This window comes from Ctenocephalides felis, unplaced genomic scaffold (genome assembly GCF_003426905.1).
Source record: "Ctenocephalides felis isolate EL2017-DRISC unplaced genomic scaffold, ASM342690v1 CF-g0.4_SCAFFOLD_01492, whole genome shotgun sequence".
Classification (NCBI taxonomy): Eukaryota; Metazoa; Arthropoda; class Insecta; order Siphonaptera; family Pulicidae; genus Ctenocephalides; species Ctenocephalides felis.
In genome coordinates, this window is record NW_020537646.1 from 55,637,369 (window position 1) to 55,664,207 (window position 26,839).

The 26,839-nt window shown below is 30.3% G+C and overlaps 1 protein-coding gene across 1 annotated transcript in view; it reads right to left on the minus strand.

Annotated features, from left to right (window-relative positions):
* LOC113371608 (sodium- and chloride-dependent GABA transporter ine-like) overlaps positions 1-26,839 on the minus strand; it is a 432,836-nt gene that overhangs the window by 405,527 nt on the left and 470 nt on the right. Inside the window, exon 2 of the mRNA XM_026612248.1 lies at positions 16,119-16,280. Within this exon, the coding sequence (XP_026468033.1) occupies positions 16,119-16,261 (143 nt within the window). The 5' untranslated portion in view covers positions 16,262-16,280. The remainder of the gene's footprint in view (positions 1-16,118; positions 16,281-26,839) is intronic.

The following is a 26,839-nucleotide window of genomic DNA, read 5'->3' on the forward strand; positions in this document are numbered from 1 at the left end:
AAAGCTCTTTCAGTACTTTAGCTCGTATCTCGTCAATACCTGCACATTTTTTATTGCTTAGATGGAGAATATATCTTTTTACTTCTTTAGGAGTTATTGCTCTTATGTTTTCATTACTGCTTCTTATTTCCTCGAGGGTTTTTGTCACATCAGGATCCGGATCGTTATTATTGGGTGTAAACACTTCTTTGAGGTAATTATGTAACTGCAACGATTATTAAACAGGAATGATTACGTTTGACACATGCGGAAATGCAAAAAACTATTGTCATTTTGATGTTTGGGTACTGGTTGATAAACGGTAAGAAAAAAGTTAGAGAGGTAATTCACAATTGCGTAACATGCTTTAAATTCAAAGCTACACAATCACAAATGATGTGCAAACTACCGCGGAGTAGAATTAATTCAGAAAAGCTATTCGAAAAATGGAATTTGGCTACTCAGGACCATACTATTGAATGATAGTAAATCATTGCATAGCACAGTAAATCATAGCAATTTTTTTATATATTTATTAATCAATAATACAATTATTTCAATACATTGTAATTTTAAAACTATAATTAACATAATATGAATTGCTTAAAGCAAAATTTTAATTTATTTACAAACAAAATATATATTTATTACTGCCAAACTCCTTCCTAGTCATCCTTTTTCTTCTAATTTCGTTCAGAAAATCGTATAGTAATTTTTTTTTCTCCAAATTATACCATACTGTAGCAGAAACAAACCACAGTAAGGCTCTTTGCTTTTCACTATTTTTTAGTTTGATTTCAAAAATATTTACCACAAGTTGTTTTGACTTTTTCCGTGGTCCATTTCCAAATTGTTGCAGCCATTCCACATTCTTGTATTTTATGTTGAATTGAAACATTTTTTGGCAAAAATTGCATTTGTTATCAGCTGTTATCTTATGCCTTAATAAGCGGTCTTTTGATGCATTTTTTTATTTAATACAAGATATGTTTTGGATCGCCATGAAGTAGGAATATATTTATTAGATATATTTTTCCAAATTATATTCCAATTCAGATCTGGGTATTTCCCTTCAATTGCATTTATAATTATAATTTTATACAATTCAGAATAAATATGTTTTGTTGTGATATTTATATCATTATATTTTATCACCAACTTTATAATTTCTCTGTATGCTGTGGGAATTTGAATTATGTGATCTTGATTGTTCATTTTTAATATATAATTCAATATTAAATTTTTGTTTTCGAAATTTTCTCCAATTATGATTTTTATAAAGTTCCTAGTGCATCTGCTTTGTTTTCTATACTAATGAGGTTTAATCTACCTTCTTCATACTTTTTTTCCATTTGTTTTCTTTGAATTTTATATAAATGGTTTTGCAATATAAATTCATTCACTATATTCTGAATTTCTTTAATTATAATCTTTGGGGCAGTTAAGATTTGCGCAATATACCACAATTTTGATATATATGCATTATCACAAATTCACAAATCTTACTCTCTGAATCAGATTGAAGTTTATACTTTTTCCATTATATAATATATTTCCGACACTATTTTTTACTCTATTCCAGTTTTCCATGGTTGTATCTTTTAAATTTCTTCTAAATGTTAATCCTAAAACCTTAATTCTATCAGTTATTTCTATGTTTGTATTTATTTGCCTGCTTCTCCAATTTCCTACTTCTAAAGTTTTAGTTTTGGATTCATTTATGGTAAGATTTGAAGCTTTTTTATAGTGTTCTAAAATATGTTTAATCATTTCCAGTTCATTTATATTTCTCAAAATTATAGTCACGTCGTCAGCATATGCAAAAATATGATTTGTTCTATTTAATGTTTTGTGAAAAGTCCTAATTAGCGGTTCTAAAACAATATTAAATAGCAACATTGATAATGGGCATCCTTGTCTTATAGATTGTTCAATTCGAAAATTTTTTGTTGTGTATCCATTTATTAAGACTTTTGACTTCGACAAATTATAATAATTTTTAACAAAATTAATAACTTTTGATGAAAAATTCATTTTATTCATTATTTGGAAAAGAAATGTATGTGATACCGTATCAAATGCTTTTTGGAAATCGATATTCATAATTCCCATGTTTTCATTTTGCATTATATCACAACACTATATGGAAGATCTTATTCCTTCTAAATTATATGAGATATTTTTATTTGGTATACCACATGTTTGCTCACTACCTAATATTTTACTAATTTTAAATTTTATTCTGTTAGCAAGAATTTTATTTCGTATTTTTATATCACAATTTAAAAGAGTTATCGGCCTATAGTTTTTTATGGTATGTAGTTTGCCTTTTGGTATTAAGGTTATTGTCCCTTCGAATAACCGTTGATTTCTAACATCTTGAAAAATTTTATTCAATATATTTAAAAAATCATTTTTTATGATTTCTATATGATTCTTATAAAATTCATATAGTATTCCATCGGGTCCTGGTGTCTTGTCGTTACTCATACTCTGTATTACCTCACATAATTCATCGATTTTTATCTCTTTATTGAGGTCTTCTGCGTCAGTTGTTGTTAGAAATTTTGCAATATTTTGTAATAACATTGTTTGATGTTTTTCTGAAGAATCTTGGATTTTAAAGCTTTCTTCAAAATAATTTTCAACATGTTCCAAAATGTCTTTCGTTTTTGTAAATATTTCTTCATTATTTTTTAACTCCTTTATATACGAACTATTTTTGTTTTTGATATCTCTAGCGTAACTAAATAACGACGCATTTTCATATTCATCAATAGTCTTAATTTTACTTCTTATTATTGTTCCATTTAAATACTTTTTTTGCATTAATATCTATTAACAATTCTTGCATATTATTAATAGTCTTCTCATGTTTGCTGCATCAATTGCCATCGATTTGAATAATCTTTTAACACTTTCGGGACGGCACCGATTTCAAAACAACTACTGTACAGGCTGTAAACTTGATTTCATTGTGTTTGTTATGCAATTTGTTTGATAAAAATTTGTGGTCATTGAAGGACATACATTTATAATATTAATTTATTTTTGATCATTTTATAAAGAATGGTGATGTTCAAAATAATTTCCAAAATGCATAGCTGGTTGATTTTGACATGTTTTACAATAAAATGTTGTTCGCCGCCTTCTCCTGGTGCTTTTCTGTCAGAACAGACAATACAATCCCTTTTTCTTTCCCTCGCATTTAGAATTTTGGTTTTTCAAATTTTTAAAAGCTCTAAAATTATGGCAAAAATATATTTTTTCAAGAATTTTTAATTCTTTTGAACATTTTTGGAAAAACGTAACGTTTTTCTGAAAAATTCCCAATTTCTTGAAAAATTTGAAAACCGGTTTAAGTAGATACCACACATTATCAAATATTTAATTTTGGTACGGAACGCATTTATTTTTTTTTTCATTACAATCTGCCATACTATGACATTCAGTAGTTGGAATGGTTTTTGTAATTAAACTGTAAATTTTACTAAATAAGTAAATTAAATACTCGAAAAGTTTAATACCTTAATTTCTTTGACGAAGAGAATGATATGCTATCAATTATTAGTTTAGCGCCCTTTTTCGAATTTTGGTTTTTCAAATGTTTAAAATTAAAAATTTAAAGCTTTAAAATTATGAACAACAAATATTTTTAAAGATTATTAATTTTTTTAGAACATTTTGAAAAACTACTATTTTCTGAAATATTCCAAATTTTATAAAGAATGGTGACGTTCAAAATAATTTCCAAAATGTATAGGTGGTTGATTTTGACATGTTTTACAATAAAATGTTCTTCGCCGCCTTCTCCTGGTGCTTTTCTATCAGAACAGACGATACAATCCCTTTTTCTTTCCCTCGCATTTAGAATATGCCACTGATTGTTCATTTTTGTGCTACCATAATAGTTTGTTTTTTCTATTATATTGTCTAATAATTTATTTGTAAAATATAAAGTAAAACTAGCTGTAAGTGGAATTCTGTCTTGAAGCAATTATGGCATCGTGCCTTAAGGCGAATTGCTGGAACTTCCCGTACCGTTACGAAATGTTCGAGGAATACTGAATGTTTTCAAATAGATTATTATAAATATTGTAACATTGTCTAATATTTATAAGAATTATATAAACTGAATTGCAGAGTTGAAATTATTTTTAAAGTATATTAGAACTATAGTCAGAATTAACTAGTGGGGTGGGTGGCATCGCGCCTTAAGGCAAATTGCTGGAACTTCCCGTACCTCTTCGAAATGTTCGAGGATTACTGAATGATTTCAAATAGATTATTATAAATATTGTAACATTGTCTAATATTTATAAATATTATATAAACTGAATTGCAGAGTTGAAATTATTTGTAAAGTATATTAGAACTATAGTCAGAATTAAAAATAAATATTTTCGATATACAAAAAACTAAAAAAAAAAAAAAAAAAAGGTACAAATTTTTTTTACCAAAATCGATTATTTTGTTAAGACAAGCAGAAAGTTCTTTGAATCATTTAAATCGGACGCTTAGTTCTCTCAAAAACTGCCATTTTTTACATATTTAGCTCCGTATCTTCAAAATGGCTGGGCCTGCCTTTGCCAAAAACTAATAAACACTTCTCCCAATCATTACTAATTGAATGTTTTTTAGATCATTCAAATCGGATACTCCGTTCTCTCAAAAATACGATTTCTATTTTCTGCACTCTTTGCTCCGTATCTCCGAAACGGCTGGACCTGCCTTTGCCAAAAACTAATCAGCTCTTTTCCCTATCAATAGGAGTCGGATGTTTTTTGAACCATTCAAATCGGTTGATCCGTGCGCCCTAAAACGTGACTGGAAATTTGTATCCACACATACATACACACACACACACACACACACATCCATTTTTTCTGAGGTATGCCAAAACGTTCAGAAACCTTCAAAACGTCGAGAAATGTAAAAATTTTCAATTCCGATTTTCGACCCATTACAATAACTTACCCTACGGGAAGTTAAAAATAAAATCTGAAATATTTTCGATATACAAAAAACTAAAAAAAAAAAAAAAAATCCAAAATCAATTATTTTGTTAAGACAAGCAGAAAGTTCTTTGAATCATTTAAATCGGACGCTTAGTTCTCTCAAAAACTGCCATTTTTTACATATTTAGCTCCGTATCTTCGAAATGGCTGGGCCTGCCTTTGCCAAAAACTAATAAACACTTCTTCCAATCATTACTAATTGAATGTTTTTTAGATCATTGAAATCGGATACTCCGTTCTCTCAAAAATTCGATTTCTATTTTCTGCACTCTTTGCTCCGTATCTCCGAAACGGCTGGACCTGCCTTTGCCAAAAACTAATCAGCTCTTTTCCCTATCAATAGGAATCGAATGTTTTTTGAACCATTCAAATCGGTTGATCCGTGCGCCCTAAAACGTGACTGAAAATTTGTTTCCACACATACATACACACACACATCCATTTTTTTTGAGGTATGCCAAAACGTTCAGAAACCTTCAAAACGTCGAGAAATGTAAAAATTTTCAATTCCGATTTTCGGCCCATTACAATAACTTACCCTACGGGAAGTTAATAATCTATTGGATGTCTTATATTGCTTGTTATTTGTAGACGAGGTGATTGTTGATGTATGTCAAACTCGATTATTGAAGGAGAATCGTTGGTATGAATGTCTATTTTAAATTCATCTTCACTATTGCTTAATTCACAAAATTTACCAGGCGCTTTGCCATATTTAAAAGCGCTCGGTCGTTTTAAATATTAAAAAAGACCACATAGCTAAGAAAAAGGCTAAAAATACTGCTAAAATAACTAATTTAGCCTCTAATAACAATACAGCCACATACAATATTATATTAACAATAGACAATAATTATATATTTATACCACTTAATCTAATAAAATTAACCAAAATACTATAGCACTTTACACTTCTTAATATTGTAACTAAATTAACTGGTTTTTCTATGCAAATACACTCATGCAGCTTATTCAACATATCTTGTCTGTTCTTCTGAAACAGGCCACACTCCAATATTAAATGTTCTCCACTTCCAACTGATTTACCACACCTACATACATTCGAAGATGCAACTCCTATCCGATGCAGGTGTGATGGAAAGCTTCCATGATTTAATCTTAACCTCGTTAATGTTACTAAGGTTCTTCTATCCTCTAACTTGAAACTTTCTTGCCCCATTCTGCTTCCCACTGTTGGATTGCATATTCTATAATAGGCCCCTCTAGTCTCATTTGAATCGATCCATACTTTTTGCCACTCTTTAAAATTTCTATTTTTACACCGTTTCACATAATCCTTGTATGTTGCTACATGCTTAATAGATCCATTTTTTGTTGCTTGTTTTGTTATCCTATCTGCCATTTCATTTCCTCTGATTCCTGAGTGAGCCTTAATCCATATTATTTCAATACTATACCCAATTCTCATCAGCCTATTAATATCGAACCACACTTCATAGAACAATATATCTGATGGCTCAGTTTTGTTGTATAAATTTTGTAGAGTTTCTATACTACTTTTACTGTCGGTGAATATAACTGTCTTCATTATTTTGTGCCTTTGAATTAACTCTATTGCCTTTTTAATAGCAAAAATTTCCGCAGTAAAAATTGAAGCAAAATCAGGCAGTTTATAACCCAACTTAATGTTCAAATTTTCCATATATATTGCACAACCCACTTTATGATCAAGCTTAGATCCATCAGTGTAGATTAAATTGTAATATTTTATTTTTGACATGTTTATATTAAAAATCTTATCAGAAATGCTATATATATCTAAATAAAGTGTATTATAATATGGATGTTTTGTATAATTGATACCTTCCTTTCTTATCTTATTTACATGCAAATAGCTATTAACTAGGCATGGTTTTTTCCGATTTTTCCAATAATTATACATTGTAGTGTCTATTGAAATTTTACCTACTTTGTCTATAATTTGATTATCTTATATTATTAATTTTTTAAGTATAAATTTATCACAGATGAACTGTCGTCTTAGGTATAAAGGCATCTCACCACTCTCCATCAACAGGGCATTAGTGGGAGTGGATCGCATAGCCCCCATACAAATTCTGAAACAGTTATATTGAACTTTGTCCAATGCTTTACAATAAATCGAATTACTAAACACAATACATCCATAATCAAAAATGGGTCTTATTAGTGTTTTATAGAGGTTCAAGGACGTAATAGGGTGTGGTCCTGACCATGTACCATTGGTCATTCTCAAAATATTTATTCTTTTTTCTACTCTTTTAAGCACATAATCCATGTGGTGTTTGAAAGATAACTTTTGATCAAATATAACCCCTAAGAATTTGTTATATTTTTGTACTTTAATGATGTGATATTTACTATTTATCTTATCCACATGATTAATATTTCTGTGTCTTGTATAAATACCAATTGAACTTTTATTATCTGATAATTCCAGACCTTTCTCTTCCAGCCACTCATGAAAACGATCAATATTCTTACTCATTACCTCACAAGCTTCCTGCAGGCTTGCTTTTTCTACATAAATAACCACATCGTCCGCATACTGCAAAATTTTTGTTCCTGGCTCCAAGATCCCTTCTATATCTCTTACGTATATCGCATATAATAAAGGGCTTAAAATACCTCCTTGTGGTAACCCTTTATATATTTTCCTTGGTCCAATTATTTTACCATTTATTCTAAAATATACTTCCATTTCAAAGATATTATTAGTAACTGCCCTAATAAAATTACATGGTAATCCAATCTTTGACATAGCTTCTGATAATGTTTTAGGTAAAACATTATCGTATGCACCCTTGATGTCACTAAAGAGTGCCACAACATACTTATTTTTCGCAAAGGATATATGTAAATCACTAATAAAATTACTTAAACTATCCTGTGTTCCCATACCCTTCCTAAAGCCAAATTGACTTTTTGGTAGTATTCCATATTTTTCACTCCACCACTCCAGTCTTCTTTTAATCATTCTGTCCTTAACCTTTGAAACACAGGATGCAAGAGAAATCGGTCTATACGCAGAGATCTCATTCGCATCTTTATTAGGTTTTTTTGATTAAAATTGTAATATACTTATTCCAGGCCCCAATTACTTCCGGATTTGTCCATACTTTATTAAACAATTTTAGTAAAATCTCTTTTGCCACCATTGGCAAGTTTATGAGCATCGAATAAAATATTCCATCCATACCTGGTGCGGTATCGGTACCTTTAATTAAAGCAATTTCTAATTCCCACAATGTAAAAGGTTTCACTAATAGGAATGTTTCGCGTCCAAAAACTTTTTTATCCACATTGAAATAATCATTTTTAACACTAGATGGAGCATAAGAATCAATAATATTATCAATCATACTTGGGTTAACGTTTTCTTGTAAATTTTCAGGTTCTATATATTTTTTCAAACATTTAATTGTTCTAAATACTTCCCTGGTAGATGTATTTGGTTTGATATTATTAGTATATTCATGAAAACTATCTCTCTTTTTTCTGCTGAATATCGTTCTGATTTCAGCATTAATATTTTTATATATTAAATAATTATGGTAGTTAGATTTCTGCCTATAATTTTTTTCTGCATCCCTTCTTTTCCTAATAAGTTTGTCGCACTCATTATCCCACCAAATAGGTTTAAAGTGTTTAATATTGGAACATATTCTCTTTTTTGGTATACTTTTCTCCGCTGCAATATTGACTATGTTCATAAATTCTGTATAAGCAACAACCGGGTCATTTACTTCAAAATCATTTGAGTAATACTCGATTACTTTTTGATATTTTGTCCAGTCGGCAGCTTTGCAGTTCCAATATTCCCTAGTTCTATTTATAATAGGTGATTCTCTTAGTTGCATAATTATTGGATAATGATCAGATCCAAGAGAATATTTCCTGACATTCCATACAATTTTATGTGCCACCTCGTGAGTACACAATGTAATGTCTACTACTGTCGAACTATTCTTAAAATTCAAAGTCGGATTCCCGTCATTTAATATAATTAAATTGTTGTCATTAATAACTTCCAATAAGTTATTGCCAATCTTATCATTCCAATTACACCCCCATGCCATATGATGAGCGTTAAAGTCACCACAAATTATGTAAGGTTTGGATATCTGACTTAATAAATCATTCCATTGACTAACAGAAATATTATAGTTAGGTACAATATATACCGAAATTATAGATAGTTGATGTTTTCCTGCACAAAATTCTATACCAGATATTTGGAAATTTATATCAATTGTTCCCGTATTAAAATCTAATACTTTATTTATAATTATTTTATCCTTAACTAGGATTGCAGTACCACCATACCCATCCTTTCTGTCACTGCGCACAGTCTTATACCCCCTGAGCGAAAATTTCCTATCGCTCTTCAACCATGTTTCTGAAAATGTAGCAATATGTACTTTGTTTTCAAATAAGAAATGCTCAATACTACTTTTGTTATGTATCAAAGACCTCAACTCTATTGTAGAATATTTGTTTCCATAAAATAAATTGTAATTGTGATTGTATAATTTTCTTTTGCACATTTTCCATGTACTCATTAACCTTAATTTATGTTGATATATACAAATTTGTAAACTTTCTATATTTGCAATAAAAGATCTAATATTACATTATAAAAAATTCATTATAAGATTTATTAATTTGTTTTTTAAATTTATTCAACTATTTGTAATTTTTTTTTTTTTAAACTTTTGTACTATTGTCAACTCCAACTGTATTTTTTTGAGCAATGCTTTTCTTAGAAACTTCAAAGTTTAACTTTTTGAGAATTAAATCAAAATCATTTTTAACTTTTACCAGGACTTCCTCTATAACATCATCTTCTTTATTCTTGAATTTTTCCCTCACTTTCTTCAATAATTCCTCATGTCTTATTTGCATTTTTTTAAATTCTTCCAAATCTAAATTTTTACCGAATTTCTCGCTACTATTTTTCACTCCCAATGCTAGATTTAAATTCCTATTATGCATTTGATTGCCAGATCTGATATTTACTGTTTGCCTTCTTTCAATTATTCGCCTAGGTTTATTCATAGCCATTAACCTATTTGGTTCTATATTTATTTCTTGCTCTTGAAAATGGCTTAACAAATCGTACTTATTCTTATGCCTAGAATTAATTCCAAATTTACCCGTTTCATTAACTCTAGGAAACGTACTTTTAAATACCGGATTATAATGATTTATTTTAGCTGATTCTGCATATTTTTGATTGCGAAGAATAAATTTAGCCTCAGAATATGATATATTCGGAAAGGCCATTAATTCTTTAATTCTTTTATGATATTAAAACACTTCGCAAATTTTATCATTTGCTTCATGTTGTTCATAACACAGCGCATTCAAAATTTTTTTCAATGAGGCATATATCCGTACTATGTTCCCTAGCGCACTTGCGACATCTAATTTTGCTTTTACATTGTACTCTGATATGACCATACCGCCAGCATTTGTGGCATTGAACAACATTTTGGATATATGGACTCACCGGCAATATCACAGAATATATCGAAACTTTATCTGGCAAATAGTTTCCTTTGAACATAATTTTAACCATTTGCGATTTGTTAAAACTATGGTTTGTATTTCTTTTTTTTATACACTTAACATCAATTATTTCAATTTCTGATTTAATGACTTCTTTAATTTCTTCCTCATCCATATCAGAATCAACATTGAATATTATACCTGTTCTTCATAATTTATGTTTAGGAATATATACTTTTATTTTGTTTTCGCTCAAAAATTTTTCACTAATTATTTTATTTGCAAACTCAAAATTTTTGAATGTTATTTTAATTTTGTTTTTGCCAATTTTTGTGAAATTTTCTATATTATTGCTTAATGCTGGGGAATTTTTATAAATCATTCTTCCCAACGCAACGCTATGGTAGTTACCTAGATTTTGATTTTCTGATTCTGCATAAACTTCATAAGGCCCTTTATCTAATGCACTGTAGAAATTTATTCCACTATTTAACATGTTGAAGCTCTTATTAAATTTTTTTTTACTGCAATATCATTATGATTTCCCTCGAATTCTTTTACAGCTGTCTTTTCTTTTTGATTTATATCGACTTCTCCCTCAACAACCATATCATTACTATTCTCCTGAGATTCATTTACACCAACTGCCTCACTAGTTTCTTCTTCCATTACCATATCAAACCAATTTTTAACTGTTTCTTTAAAATTTTCACTTGCTTTGTTTTTATTAATATTTATTATTTCTTTTATTTCCTCTTCATTCAATTCCACTATAACTTTTTTAATTACATCTTTATTTAACGCATTCCTTTCAGATTTCATTTTATTTATTTTATCCATTTTTTTACTATTTTTTCTTATTTCTGATTTATTACTACTAACTACACCACTTTTTTTAATACTTTTACTATCACTATTTTTATCATTTAGATCCGTTTGAACGCTATTTACTTTATTCGAATTAACTAATTTTCCAACATGGTTCTCACTTAGAATTTCATTTTTACTATGAACAATACCTTCGGAAATATCATACCCCGTATAATCCGTATTATTAATTAATTGCACTGCATTACTTATTTTAATTCCAGTTTCGACTTCTGTGCTCACTACACCATTGTTGCTGTTTGCCGGCAGCCGTAAATCAGCAGGCCCGAGCCTGTGACTCATACCACGTCTATTATTTGTTATCTAATATTATTTGTATTAATTTTTACCTCGATCTTAACCCGTCGAACGCTCGACCTGAACTAAACTGGGAATTTTATAGAAACATAATTGAAGAAAAAGTTAACTTAAAGGCCAAATTACGAATTCCAAGTGATATTGACAATGAACTCGTCAATTTCAAACAAATCATGGAAAATGCGGTCAAATCTTCAACTACAAACAAAAATAGTAGTTATAAAATTCCCAGTATTAGTCTCGAAATAAAAAGATTGATAGCAGCAAAGAGAAATGCAAGAAGAATATGGCAAATTTCTCATTATCCAACTGATAAAAAAATACATAATGAATTAAGTAATAAATTAAAAGTCAAAATTAAACAATGGAATAAGAATAGCTTCAATAATTATTTGAAAAAACTCAACAGATTTGATAACTCTGTATGAAAGCCTATTGCCAACAAGAAAAAACCTATCATGAATAAATCACCAATTCGGGAAAGCAGTTCTTCAACTTGTTGGGCGAGAAGTGACTCAGAAAAATCCATATTATTCGCAGAATACTTAAGCTCAGTTTTTACACCGAATATTTCATCTTCAAATCATAGCTCTCAGTTTTCCACAAACAACGGACAAGATTTTACAGCTAACAAAACGAAATTCTTTACAGTTAAAAGAATATTCAATGAAATTCAGAGAACAAAAATAAAGAAATCTCCAGGTCCGGATGAATGCTTAAAGAACTTCCAAGAAAGGGTGTAATTTTTATTACATATATCTTTAATGCAATTTTAAGGATGGATTACTGGCCCTCAACCTCCAAGTTAGCGTCTATCATAATGGTTCCTAAACCAGGAAAAGATTTACATTTAGTACGATCTTATATGCCTATTAGTCTCCTACCAATTTTGTCCGAGATTTTTGAAAAAAATATTCTGGAAGATATAAACAAAGAAGTCAGTCTGCTGCCAGATCATCAGTTTGGTTTCAGAAAAGGACATTCTACTATACAACAATGTCACAGACTAGTGGATTCAACTACCAAGACTTTTGAGAAGAAAAAATATTGTTCAGCCGCCTTTCTTGACATAAGTCAAGCATTTGACAAGGTATGGCATGAAGGACTTCTTCACAAAATTAAAGCACTAATTCCGTTATATTATAAGTTTTTTGAATCGTACTTAAAGAATAGGGAGTTTTAAATAAAAATAGGTAGTGATTACACAGAACCAAAAATTATGAAGGCTGGGGTACCACAGGGAAGCGTGTTGGGACCATTTCTTTATTTGCTATTCACATATGATTTTCCGACCATGTGGCAAACAACAACTGCCACATTTGTAGATGACATTGCTGTTCTTGCAGTTGATGATAATCCAAACATTGCGTCTTTGAAGCTTCAACAGCACCTAAATCAAATTGAAGAATGGGTAAATAACTGGAAAATAAAAATAAATTCCACAAAATCTCACCACATTGCTTTTACCATACGGAAAGAAACCTGCCCACCTGTATCATTGAATGGAGTGCAGCTGCCACAAAATAACACAGTTAGATACTTAGGCATGCACTTAGATCAAAGACTGACATGGAAACATCACATAAAAACTAAAATACAACAAATTAAACTAAAAATTAAAGATTTATTTTGGCTCATAGGAAGAAACTCTGTACTATCACTGGATAATAAGGTTTTAATATATAAAACCATTATTAAGCCAATTTGGACCTATGGCATTGAACTATGGGGATGTGTCAGTAAATCTAACATTGTCATGATGCAAAGAATTTAGTCCAAGACTCTTCGTGAAATATGTAATGCTCCATGGTATGTATCGAACTATACTATTCACAACGATCTGAACATACCTTATATTAAAGATGTTATCAAGGACAAAAGCATCACTCATAACCACAAAATTGAAAACCACTCTAATAGACTATTGCAACCGCTTCTACATGCGCCAACAAGGAGAAGACTTAAAAGAAACTGGCCCATAGATCTACTCGAGTAGATTTATTATCTTTAAGTGGTCACTCAATGGAGTGATCCTGATACTATTATTTTATTATTATTATTATTATTACTATTACTATTATTACTATTATTATTATTATTATTATTATCATTATCATTATCATTATCATTATTATTATTAATATTATTTTTGTCATTATCATTATCATTATTATTATTATCATTATTATTATTATTATTATTATTATTATTATTATTATTACTGTTATCATTATTATTATCATTATTATTTATATTATTGTTTCATTCATTATATACATATATATATATATATATATATATATATATATATATTTTGTTGTTAAACCATAGCAGAATAGCTTATAAAATTTTATGTATTTTGATTGCTGTTTATTAATTAATAAAAAAAAAGAAAAAAAAAACGTTTGGGGCCGCAGTATGGGGCGAATTAATTTTTCATTAAAGTATTAATGTCTATAATAAATATTATTCATTTGTTAAATATTGATTTTTAAAATTAAACCTGCCTCATTAGCGAAACCCGCCGAAATTAAATTGAAATATTAATAACAACGTTTTAATACTTAACCCTCCGTCGGTCGGCGTGGTCTGGCCAGACTTTTTTCGACTTCAATTAAAAATAAAAAATACTTCTAGTAATCCTATCGACTTGAAATTTCTTGACTTTTCCTAAAATTTCATTAGCTGTCGATCAATGAAAAAATCAGGACGAAAAAATGTACAGAAGGATAATTATAAGGATATTAACTTTTATATACTTCGAACGGTCGGAAAGGTCTGTCCAGACCACCCATACATTTTGTATGAAATATACGCTTTTTGATATATGTAAACCAGTATTTTGTCTTTTTTCATGGTATTTTCTATTCAAACTGCGTTGTTTATATTCTTTGCTATGAGTTCTAACATGAATGTTAGTATTTTCATGACGAGAGTTCCTTGAAAACCTACCAAACTTATTGGTAATCGCAAACACTGAAAATCGGATGAGTAATGCACACATTCATTTCAAAGGCGCCGAAAAAGAATAAATATTGTTTTTCAACGACAAAAAAAGCAACGATTTTTATATTTCTTGATTTTTTCATATAATCGTTAATACATAAGACATCAAAAACTCATTTATCCCATATAAATGCATGTAAAATGAATGGTGGTCCAGCCAGACCTTTCCGACCGTTCGAAGGTGAAAAAATATTCGACCGACGGATGGTTAATTGCGAAATTGAAAATAAGAAACATTTATGGAAAGGCCTTCTAATACTTGAATGGTACTTTTTACTTTTCATCATTCTTACAGCAGTATCTTCAAAAGGCAATTTTCACTTAATATCATTATGTATATTAAAACAAATTAGTACAAATGTGGTATTATTAACTTTCCATAGGGTAGTAATGGGCTAAAAATCTAAAATAAACATTTTTGCATTTTCCACGTTTTGAAGGTTTTTGAACATTTTAGCATACCTCAGAAAAAAATGATGTTTGTGTGTTTTGTGTCCGCATTTTTTCGTTCACGTTTTTGGGCGCACAGATCAACCGATTCAAATGATTCAAAAAATATTCCATTCCTATAGGTAGGGAAGTGTGCTGATTAGTTTTCGGCAAAGGCAGGTCCAGCCGTTACGGAGATAAAGAGCAAAAGGTGCAGAAAATAGAAATCGAGTTTTTGAGAGAACAAAGCATCCGATTCGAATGATCTAAAACTCATCCAATTAGTTATGATTGCGAGAATTGTTTATTCGTTTTTGACAAAGGCAAGCCCAGCCATTTCAAAGATACAGAGCTAAATAAACAAAAAAGGCAGTGTTTGAGAGAAATATGCATCCGAATTGAATGATTCAAAAAACTTTCTGCTTGTGTTGACAAAACAATTGCTTTTGGAAATAAAATCATCTTTTGTGCATCGAAAATAATTTTAATTTTAATCCTGGCTAAAGTTTTAAAGCTCACTTATTTACTTTAAATAATTATTTTTTACTTTGTGATTCAGTTCATATAATTCTTATAAATATTAAATTATGTTACAGTATTTATATTAACCTATTTGAGTAGATTTAATATTCCGCGAACGTTTTGTTATTGTACGGGAAGTTCCAGCAATTTGCCTTAAGGCACGATGCCATACACCCCTAGTTCTATTTAGTATTAATGTGGTCCAAGTCCACTTTCAACTCAAAACCAGCAAATGTTCTAGTTTTTCCAATGACACAAACTATTGTGCTTGAAGTTCAGAGAAAATAGTATAGTGTAGAAATGAATAATGAAAGGCAGAAAATATAATAATAATTTGAAATACATGAATTGTAGATATAGACTTAAAGGATAGATTATAGGAAGATTTACAGGTATATCTTCAATACAAATATAATTTCAATTAAATAATTATAAAGTATTTATAAAATTAATAAATTTATGAATTACCTTGGATTTTGTTCATCAACTGTTCTTCGTATATCATTTTCAGTTTTGCTGCATTTTAGAGCATTAAAATGTAATTCACTTATACCTTGGGGTTGTTTGCAAAATATCGCATGTTTATCTTTTTGATCGATGTCGTACTCCATCTGTATAATTGCAATGTTTCTGCAAATAATAATACATATATTATATGATATTTTCGCGCAAGTAAGCATGAGTAATCATCCAAAAATCAAAAATAATTTTTTGAAATATTTTTATGTTTTGGGCAAGGATATTCTATTGATTTTTAACAAAAATCGGTCCAGCCGTTTATGAGATAAGAAGAAAAGAGTACCGAACATAGAAATTAAGTTTTTGAGAGGACAGACCATACAAATTTTGAACGATTCAAAAACACTCAGTGATTAGTTTTTGGCAAAGACAGCTTCTGCCATAGAAATACGGCTTTTGAAAACGAAGCATCCAATTTGATTAATTTATTAATTTTGCTTGTAGATAAACGACTAGTTCTTGTAAAAGGCATTTTTTTCTATTTTAAAATTTAATTTTTTTTATTATCGAAAATATACAGCAAATTTTAATTTTAATTCTAGGTATAATTCTAAAGCACACTCAAATACTTGAAATAAAATTATATAATTTATTGAAATATAAGGTAAGGTCTTTCTATTATAACTCTGTTTGAATTATTTACATTTTCACTTTTTACTTTTCATGTAAACATATATAAACGTCGTCATCGAATTCATAAACCTTTATATTCTATTATATAAAAATAAGTCAGGTTTTCCTTCCTGACGATATAACTCCAGAACGAACGAACCAATTTTGATGCAACCGCAACTTTGCAACGGATTTCGACTTTTGGTATAAAGACTTATGCCGAATTTGATTCAGGCATCCATTATTAACGGAAATGTAAATGTATGTATTCCTCGAATACCAATGATTCCGACTGATCTTCCGCAATGACAATTAACAAGTCGCAAGGCCAATCGCTTAGTGTTTGCGGGATAAATTTAGAAAATCATTGTTTTTCACATGGGTAGTTACACGTTGCGTGTTCACGAGTTGGGAAACCGTGCGCTTTGTTTGTGTTAACGTCAGACCAAAAAACAAAAAATATCGTTTACCAAAGAGCACTTCAATGAAACGGATAATTTACAGACACGTAAAACTCTTCGATTCAGTATTTACATTGGATTCACTTTCATTTACTTAGAGTTTCAACTAAAAAACACTTCATTTTTGTAATCGAAATAAAATCATTACTGTTGTGTAATGAAATAATTTTTTTCCGTTTCAAATATAAAACAAAACAAAATTCTCTATATTTCTCACGAAACCATCTGGTGGCGAAACGGGGTTTGCAGGGCTTGGTAGTTTCGTATAAAATACGAATGATGAAAGTAACATTATGTATAACATCCTATTTAAAAGCATTTAATTTTTCTCAAATATTTTATTACGGCTAACATTTCATTTAACTTTCGAACTTTTTCTGGCGATAGATATGGTCTTGTAGAACATACTTAAATATTACGGCCTTACAAAAGGTCTTTTAATTTTAAACATTTATCCAATTTAAAAAAAAATACCATATTATTTGTGTCGTTTATTAAAATAACACTTTACATCTACGTTTTCTCAAAAACTGCTAAATCTATTTCAAAAATTTAAAAAAAAATTGAGTTACACCATTGTTCCTTAGGTACGTGCGATTATTGGCCAAGCCACTTTTTTGTAGAAAAAAAAAAATTTTTTGTCCACATTTTAGCCACACATTTTAAATTAATTTTAAAAATTATAAAAAAATGTTATTTGAGAATCGTGCGGGACAAATTTAAGAACAATTTAAAAAATTAATCACAGTTTGTAAATATATAATAGTCAAAATTTGTGCCAAAAGTCGTTTTTGTCTTGTGGTAATTCTAAATTTAAATTTCACATATTTTAAAGGCATTCGCATAAATTCGTTTAGGAGGCATCGCGATTAGGCTTGTGATAAGATCGGCCAAACTATGTAGAAGAGCTTTACAGTTTGTAAAAAATTAAGTGAGCAATCTACAAAACCTTTCTCTGTAAAAAATGTTACAAAAAATTTAAATTATTAAATAATTTTAAAAACTACGTACATGATATATATAATCGTGCCAATAGTTTCCGGACATTTATTATGGCTGAGTCCACATTCTGGCCGACTGATTTGAACAAAATTCCAGACTTCCTCGACTTGATAGTCAATATTGATAACAACAATTATATTGAAATAAATTCAATTACTCAGTTTTGATCATTCACCAGTAATTCTTAAATACTCCACACATACTCCAACCAAAGTTATGAGTTTGCTTACAAACAGATTTACCGATTTTCCAAGAATACACCGAAAACGACATCAACTGCAATGTTACACTAAAAAGTGAGAATGATTTAAATATCGGTATCAACAACTTTACAAATAAACTAATTACAGCAGCTAAAATATCAACTGTTATTCTAAATCATATTCAAACTCTGTGCCCATAGATATTAAAAAATCATTGCGCAGAAAAGGAAGATAAGAATAATTTGGCAAATAACTAAATTATCTGATGATAAAAGAAAATTTAACAGTGTGTGCTGAAACCTGAAAAATTTCTTATTATTCTCTAGCTAACTATTCTCTGCATCATTATTTTCTAATTATTATTCTCTTTGGACAGTGACCAAAATGTTAAAAAGACCAATTGTATCTATTCATCCATTCAGAAAAACAGACGGTTTGTGGGCAAGAAGTCTAAAAGAAAAAACTGATGCATTCACAGAACACCTGTGCCTCACATTTCAGCCATTTGCACGTAATTGCAACTCCAATGATAAACAATTCGTTTATGATTTGTTTTTCAGGACTCGACGAAGTTAATGACTCATAATGTTAATCGTTTTACACCGGCTGAAGTAATAAAGAAATTGCAAAAGCAAATTATAGAAAATCACCTGGGCCAGACAGGATATTTATTAAAATAGTAAAAGAACTTCCAGGTAAAGCTATTAGATTGCTCACAATAATGAACAATTCTATACTGAAAATTAAAACTTTTCCACTGTCTTGGAAAAGAGCAAAAATGATCCTTATAGTGAAATCAGGGAAAGACCCTCATCTATTATCTCCCTACAGGCCGATTAGTTTATTGTCTTGCATATCCAAAATATTTGAAAAGCTAATCTTTGAAGAGATTGAAATAATCCTAAAAAATAAAGTTTTATTCCGAACCAATTACTTTGGAGTTCGAGACAAACATTCAATCTCTGGGCAAATTTATAGAATTATTAACAAAATTAATAATACATAAAAAAGACTACTGTTCCAGGGCATTTTTTGATCTCAAGCAAGCATTTGCAAAGATCGGTATACAGGCCTAAAGTATAAAGTTAAAGATGTTTGCCATATACTATATTTCTATTAATAAAATCTTATTTACAAAATAGACAATTTTTTATCAGCACTACCGATACTGATTCAAATATCACAGAAATAAATTCTGAAGTGTCTCTTGGGAGTGTCCTTGCCCGTCCTCGTACTTTAACTGACACAAGTGTAGTCACATTTGCTGATGATAGGTGCACTATCGCCGCAAACAAAGATCCAACTGCAGCTTCAAGCAGTCTTCAGCATCAACTCAGCATAGCTGAGAAATGGTTTTAGTTGTGGAGGATAAAAGTCAATAGCACAAAATCAGCTCACATAACTTTCACACCAACATGGATCATCTACAAAGACACATACGTACCGACAATTCTAGAACAAATAAACGTAGAGCAAAATAAACATCCATCCTAACTAATAAGCAAGTCAAGTATACCTGGAAAACCAGCCGACCAGGCATAAAAGAAAAACACCTAAATACCTAATATAGTATAATTAACAGTAATAATTCCATTTTACTATATTTTATTGTTTTTTTTTTTTCATTTTGTTTTTAGTATTTTTTATTAACTTCCCGTAGGGTAAGTTATTGTAATCGCATAAAAATCTAAAATATTTTTTTGCATATCTTTATGTTTCAAAGATTTTTGAACACTTCAGCATACCTCAAAAATTGGATGCATGGTGTGTGTGTTTTTTGTATAGCGAAGGAAATGCATTTATGCATTCCCATTCGCCTTTTCTCTTTCCATAGAACGCAGATCAATTAGCACCTCTGTCGCTTATCTGTCTATGGCGTTCCAAGCAGTTTCGGTTGTCAGCATCACTTTTACAACAGTATTTAGAGTAATTCTTTGACTCAATATCCCTTCTACATCGTCTCGTAGATCAATAAATCGCACAACAATAAGGCCAAGCCGGAGAGCTATCGTGCTTAAAGCGGTCGTGTAGGCTCGAAAACAGCCGTGGCTAGATAGCATTTGAGTAAAATTTTGGTTTGGATACAATTTTTCGTCCTCGACTTCAGTCGATTAACCAATTTGAATAATTCATAAAACATTTCATTGCATGTGATGGAAAGACGTGCTGAATAGTATTTGGTGAAAACAGGTCCAGCCGTTTCCAAGATACGTGCAAAAAGTGCCAAAATTGGTAATTCCGTTTTTCCGTTCTCCGAAGTAACGAAGAGCTCCATCTGAATGATTTAAAAACATATTACTTGTATTGACGAAATGAAGAATTGATTACATTTTTGGAAAGGCAGGTCTAGCGGTTTCGAAAATACAGAATAAAATGTGAAAAAAAATATATTTTGGCACATCAAGTGCCAAAAATGGTAATTCAGTTCATGAAGTAACGAAGCGCTCGATCTGAATAATTTAAAAAACATTTTACTTGTATTGACAAAATGAATAATTGATAAAACTTTTGATGAGGCAGGTTTAGCGGTTTTGGATATACGGAAAAAGTAAAAAAAAGTCGCTTCATGGGGTGAGGATCTAGAATGCTATGATTCTTGCTCTGAAATTATACATCTCCCTTATTTATTGCCATTAACTGTTCTGATTTCCGAAAATCGGAAATTTATTAACACTTCAGTAGTAAATGTGTGTATGGTGTTCTATGTAGCCTCACTTGTAAACATCACTTCAACAACAGTATCTTGATTAATTATTTGACTTAATATCTCTTCTTCACCGTCCCCTAGAGTACTATATTCCGGGCACACAAAGAACACATGCCCAGCATCTTCGATTTTGCCCAAAAAATATAGGCAATACCAATCGTGCTTTAAGCAGTGTTGGTAGGGTTGAAAATAACTGTGCGCAGATAGCTTTTAAGTAAAGTAATGATTAACTTTCTCAAGCTTACTATTTAGCTAAACTTTGATATTTGGAATGAGACGCAGTCTATATCCCCTCCAATGCGACATGCTATTCTGAACTTTTCAAGACTTAGTCGTTGATTTCTTTTTTGGTAACTTGTCCATTAAACAATTTCTCTTTTCTCTCTTGAGGCTATAAGCGGCAAAGTTTCTGAAGTAACACACACTTTTTCTTTCGATATTGTGCAAAATGCGCAAGCACTCTTGATGCATTTATGCGATTTATAGGTTCTGCCGGTCTTGATTTATGAGTTTTGAGAGCATAAGCCCATATGGAAGACAGTATTATCCTTTTTCTTATTTCTTGGGTCTCGAATATATGATATCAGCCGAGCAGGACTTTTCCTGACTACTTACGCCTTTGCACTACCATGTTTCACCTGTTGATTAAAATTTAATCGAGAAGAGGTAATAATTGTAAGGTTTTTATGTAATCTCTAGATTTCCTATCTTTAAATAGATGATCTCTATTATTTTTCTACTTGTAATAAGAGCAGCTTTGAAATTGGAGGTTCGGTTTTTTCAATAAGCTATCTTTTTTTCTCGTTTTAGCTGGATACAATTTTTTATCGACGATTTCGACAACACGAATCAACCAAGTTGAATTAAAAAAAATACATACAATTTCTATTGATAAGAAGACATACGGAATCATTTTTGGTAAAGACAGGTCCAGCCGATTCGAAAATACGTTAAAAAAGTTCCAAATATGATAATTAATTTTTTAGAACAACAGAGCTTCAAATTTGATTGATTCAAAAGTAAAATCAGATAATTTATAGAGATTTTAAAAATAAGTACTATTTTTATACATTTCTATGGGTTTCATACTATGATTTATAATGTTTAACCGTTAGTCTGCAATGCAGCATTTACGCGATTTTATATAACGTCTGTAAAACTGCTACGCAGCATTATTATTTTTTTATTTCAATTTTATTCTGCAATCTGTGTATATTAATACATTAAGCAGAGAATGCTGACGTGTTTTGCTGAAACTTTCCGTACTAAAATTAAATATTCGAGATAAGGATAAACATAAGCATAAGCATAAGCGTAAGCATAAGCGTAAGCATAACGATAAGCATAAGCATAAGCATAAGCATAAGCATAAGCATAAGCATAAGCATAAACATAAACATAAGCATAAGCATAAGCTTAAGCATAGCCATAAGCATAAGCATGTCGCTTGATTCGTGCGCTCAAAAGCGTGGACCAAAAATTTCAGACACACAGAACACCCACACGCACATCGATTTTTTCTGAAGTATACCAAAGTTTTCAGATTTTTCTTTTTTTAAAATAAAAAAAATTTCAATATCAATTTTTTATTACTATAACTTACTATATGGTAAGTTATAGTTACGTTTCAAAGGTTTCTGAACATTTTTTCATATCAAAGCGCGTGGGCGCCGCGTCGCAGTATAACCGGTAAGCATTGAAACATATAAACGTAAACCAAATTTGTTCTTATAGATAAAATATCTATAAAAAATATGATAATTTGATGTGCATATGCCTAATGATCATTTTTGTCCACCAAAATCCGCTAGACCTGCCATCCCAATAATTTCATCAGTTCTTTATTTAGTCAATACAAATAAAATATTTTTTGAATCATACAAATCAGACGCTCCGTTCTTTTAAAAAATCTATTATCATTTTTGGCAATTTTTTTCTCGTATCATCGAAACGGCTCGACCTGACTTCGCCGAAAACTAATCAGCACGTTTCCTTATCAATACAAATCGAATGGTTTTGAAGTATTCAAGTCGGTTGAGCAGTGTTCCCAAAATCGTCGACGAAATTTTGTATGCGCGCACACACACACACATACACACACCATTCTAGATCCTTCACCTACGAATCAATGCAAAATATTTCCTTTCACTCTGAAATTTAATATAATATGATAATTTGGTTTCCAAAATTATTTATTTTTTAATAAATTAATAACTATTTTAAGTCATTTAATAAATAAATTATATAGTTGTTAAATTTATATTTTTGGCAAAATCAACTCTGGACCATTGTCGAAATAAATGATTATTTACATAAATATCTGATTTCTTACACTTTTTATTCCAAATGATGAACGTCTATTCAATATATACAATATGCACTAGACTAATAACTGTCAAAATATTTTTTCCGATCGAATTTAATATACTATGCATAGATATACTATGATACAATGATTCAGTTTTAATCGTGATTTAAACATTAAGAGCTCTGAAGTGTTCTACGAGATTAGTAACACTAAATTAGGAAGATCCTGGTAATGATGCCATCACATTTGGACTCTCAAAACATCTTCCTTATAAAGGTGAGAGATTTATAACTATATTATTTAACGTTATAATACGGTCGAAGTATTTTCCATAATCCTGGAAATTGGCTAAAATAATCTAAATTCTTAAGCCTGGAAAAAGTCCTGATGATACAGTTGTCTACCGGTTCACTAGTCTTCTAAAATTCTATTCATAAATATTCTATTTTTAAAATTTCTATTCTATTTCTGCAAAAGTTATTCACAAAAGAATTATTAATAATTTAGAAAAAAATAATTTCTGCCAAAACATCAATTTGGGTTCATAAGAAAACACTCTACGATTGAACAAATTCATAGAGCCGTTGATTTTATTTATGAAGTCTTACAATTTAAAAAATTTACTCTTCATATCGCCAATATACCTACAAATGCAGAAACCATATTTGCAGATGATACGGGAATTCTAGCTCAACATCACAAGATAACAACCAATTGCTTGCCTCCGAAATTCTACAAAAACACGTAGATGAAATAGAAAAGTTGAAGAAATTATGGAGATTAACAGTAAACAGATATAAATTCGTTTATGCTATTTTACCCTACTCTCCTATTATATTGAGTGGTAATTGTATTCTGTATTCAATGTAGTTAAATATTTGGGAAAACATTTGGATAGAAGACTAGCCTGGCATGAACATAAAATTAAAAAAGCACCAGTAGCTCGAATTGACACGAAAGCAATTTAATTTGTTAATGGGCAGGAAATCACAAGTTTCATTAGAAAATAAACTCCTAGTATACAAGAGAATATTTAAACAATATGGTTCTACGGTCTACAACTATGGCGTGGAGCTAGTAAATGAACATGACAATTCTACAGGGGTTCCAAAACAAGATTTTGAAACAAATTATAAACACCCCAAAAATATGTACCAAACTGGCATATACATCAATACCTCAGAATTTTGATCGTGGAAGAAGAAATTAACCATTTCTGCTCCGCATACAAGACTCGGCTAAGTCGACATCCATACCAATGCTAGTATGGATTTTTAGATTGAAGTTTGAATCCGTTTCACAACCAACATTTCAAACCTTTTGTTATAAAAAATTCGAATTCAATCCAAAAATAAATAAAATCCGGATTGAAATTTGAATATAATGAATCAATACTATTGATTAAAGTGTTTTTTAAACTTAAATAATAAATAAAATTAAATAATTAAAGATTAGAATAAATGAGTACATTACAAAATTTATAATGAATAACCAAGTGTCTTTTATAAATTTGTTATATCCTATTTGGTATGACGTCCTATTTACCTTGCTAACATTTTAACATGTTATATGATGCTGTATTTGGAAATGACTTCATTGGTCACATACTATTGAAAATTTGCTATAAGCCCTTAATATTTTCTTTGAAAATTTTTCATAAATTTATGATTAGACACTAACCGATTTCAATGCATTTTTTTAAAATTTGTGATTACTTGCGAATCACTTATTATATAAATTTCCGACTAAAAATTTATATTCATACTATCCCTGAAAATAACATGGATAAAGTTCTAGAGAATCCGAGTCCAAATCTTAATGTTAGATTTTTGGCACTTTTATTAATTTTTTATCAATTTTCGTACTGTAAAATAATGGATAATTATTTATCAAAATTGTAATATTTATACTATAATTTTAGATGTATATACTGTCTATTTTGGCATAGCAATTCGTTATTTTATATTTCTTATTTGAAATCAAGTCAATCAAACATAAATATATTTATTTGATATTTTTCCATAAATATCAGATTTATTACATTGTTTTCAATTCTTTTCAATTTATTTTGAATTAGCAACTGTCAAAAAATATGAACTATAATTATAATATGCATATTGCCAAGTTAAAGTCAAAATTCAAAAACATATATATTTCAATAAATATAGGTATGTACATTACATTTATATCCAGTATCCATCATTGGATATGATTTTGCGAACAATAATTAATTCTGAATTAATATAAAAATAAGTTCATAAATGTATAACAAAAAAAGAAAGAAAAATTTTCCTCTAAAAAAAACACATAGCAATGTTATAATTATAAAACAAAAACAGAACAATTGATTTATTCGCTCTGAAGGAAAATCTGTGTCGAGCCGAGTATCATTTGCCGCTATGGGTCGATCAGTATATAGTTTGGCATGGCGTGATTGCCATACCAAACTACGTCTGTAGTATATTGGCCGAGACCCGCGATGTTGGTATTAGTATGATCCCCACATTTTTGATAAAAATTTGAGGTGAGCTTTTTTATATAGTCGAGTGTTGTCGGTACGTCAGTCTATTTATGTATATATTTTGTAGAGTAGTGATTTGTAGTCAGTGGGTTCCTTATTTTGTTAAGTACTAGTCGTAGTGTCTTATTTTGTAATGTCTGTAGTTTCCGTAAGTTGGTCTTAGTCGTCGCGTTCCATGATGAAACGGCGTATGTCAGTAACGGTCTTATTAGTGTCAAGTATAGTGCCTGCTTGTTCTTCTCGCTTAACGGGCTGTTGTGGTTCAAGAGAGGTCTCAGTAGATTTAACATCCCGTAAGCCTGTCCAATTTTCGTATTAATACAATATGTTTCGTGAAACTGAGTCTATGGTCCAGGGTCACACCAAGGTATTTGACATCCTTGGACCACTCAACTTCACAGTCCAATACTTTTATTTTGTCCAAGTCAGTCAGTCTAGCCGTGACATTTTGGCTCTTTGTAAATAGAATTCCTTCCGTCTTTTGCGGATTGATCCTAATTTGCCATTTGTCAGTATATTCGGTTAGCTTGTCTATGTGTGTCGGTATCTTTGTAGTAGTTCGGATGTTACGTGTAGGTGTAGGTGTCAATTAAATGCCAAATCGATCGTGCTGTAATTGTGTATCTGTACGGTGGCGTATCTGGTCGGCGTGTCAGGATAGTGTAGTTGTGCGTCTGTGGTGTTGTGTTCGGTCAGGTATTCGTAAAGACTGTTTCCGTTCGCGTTGTTAAAGTTACAGTTCCAAGATGTGTGTTGTACGTTAAAGTCTCCGCCATGAGAACAAATCTGTTCGAGTCCAGTAGTGTTTGTAAGTCCGTTTGTTGCAGTCCGCTTGCCGGGATGTAAATCGATATTA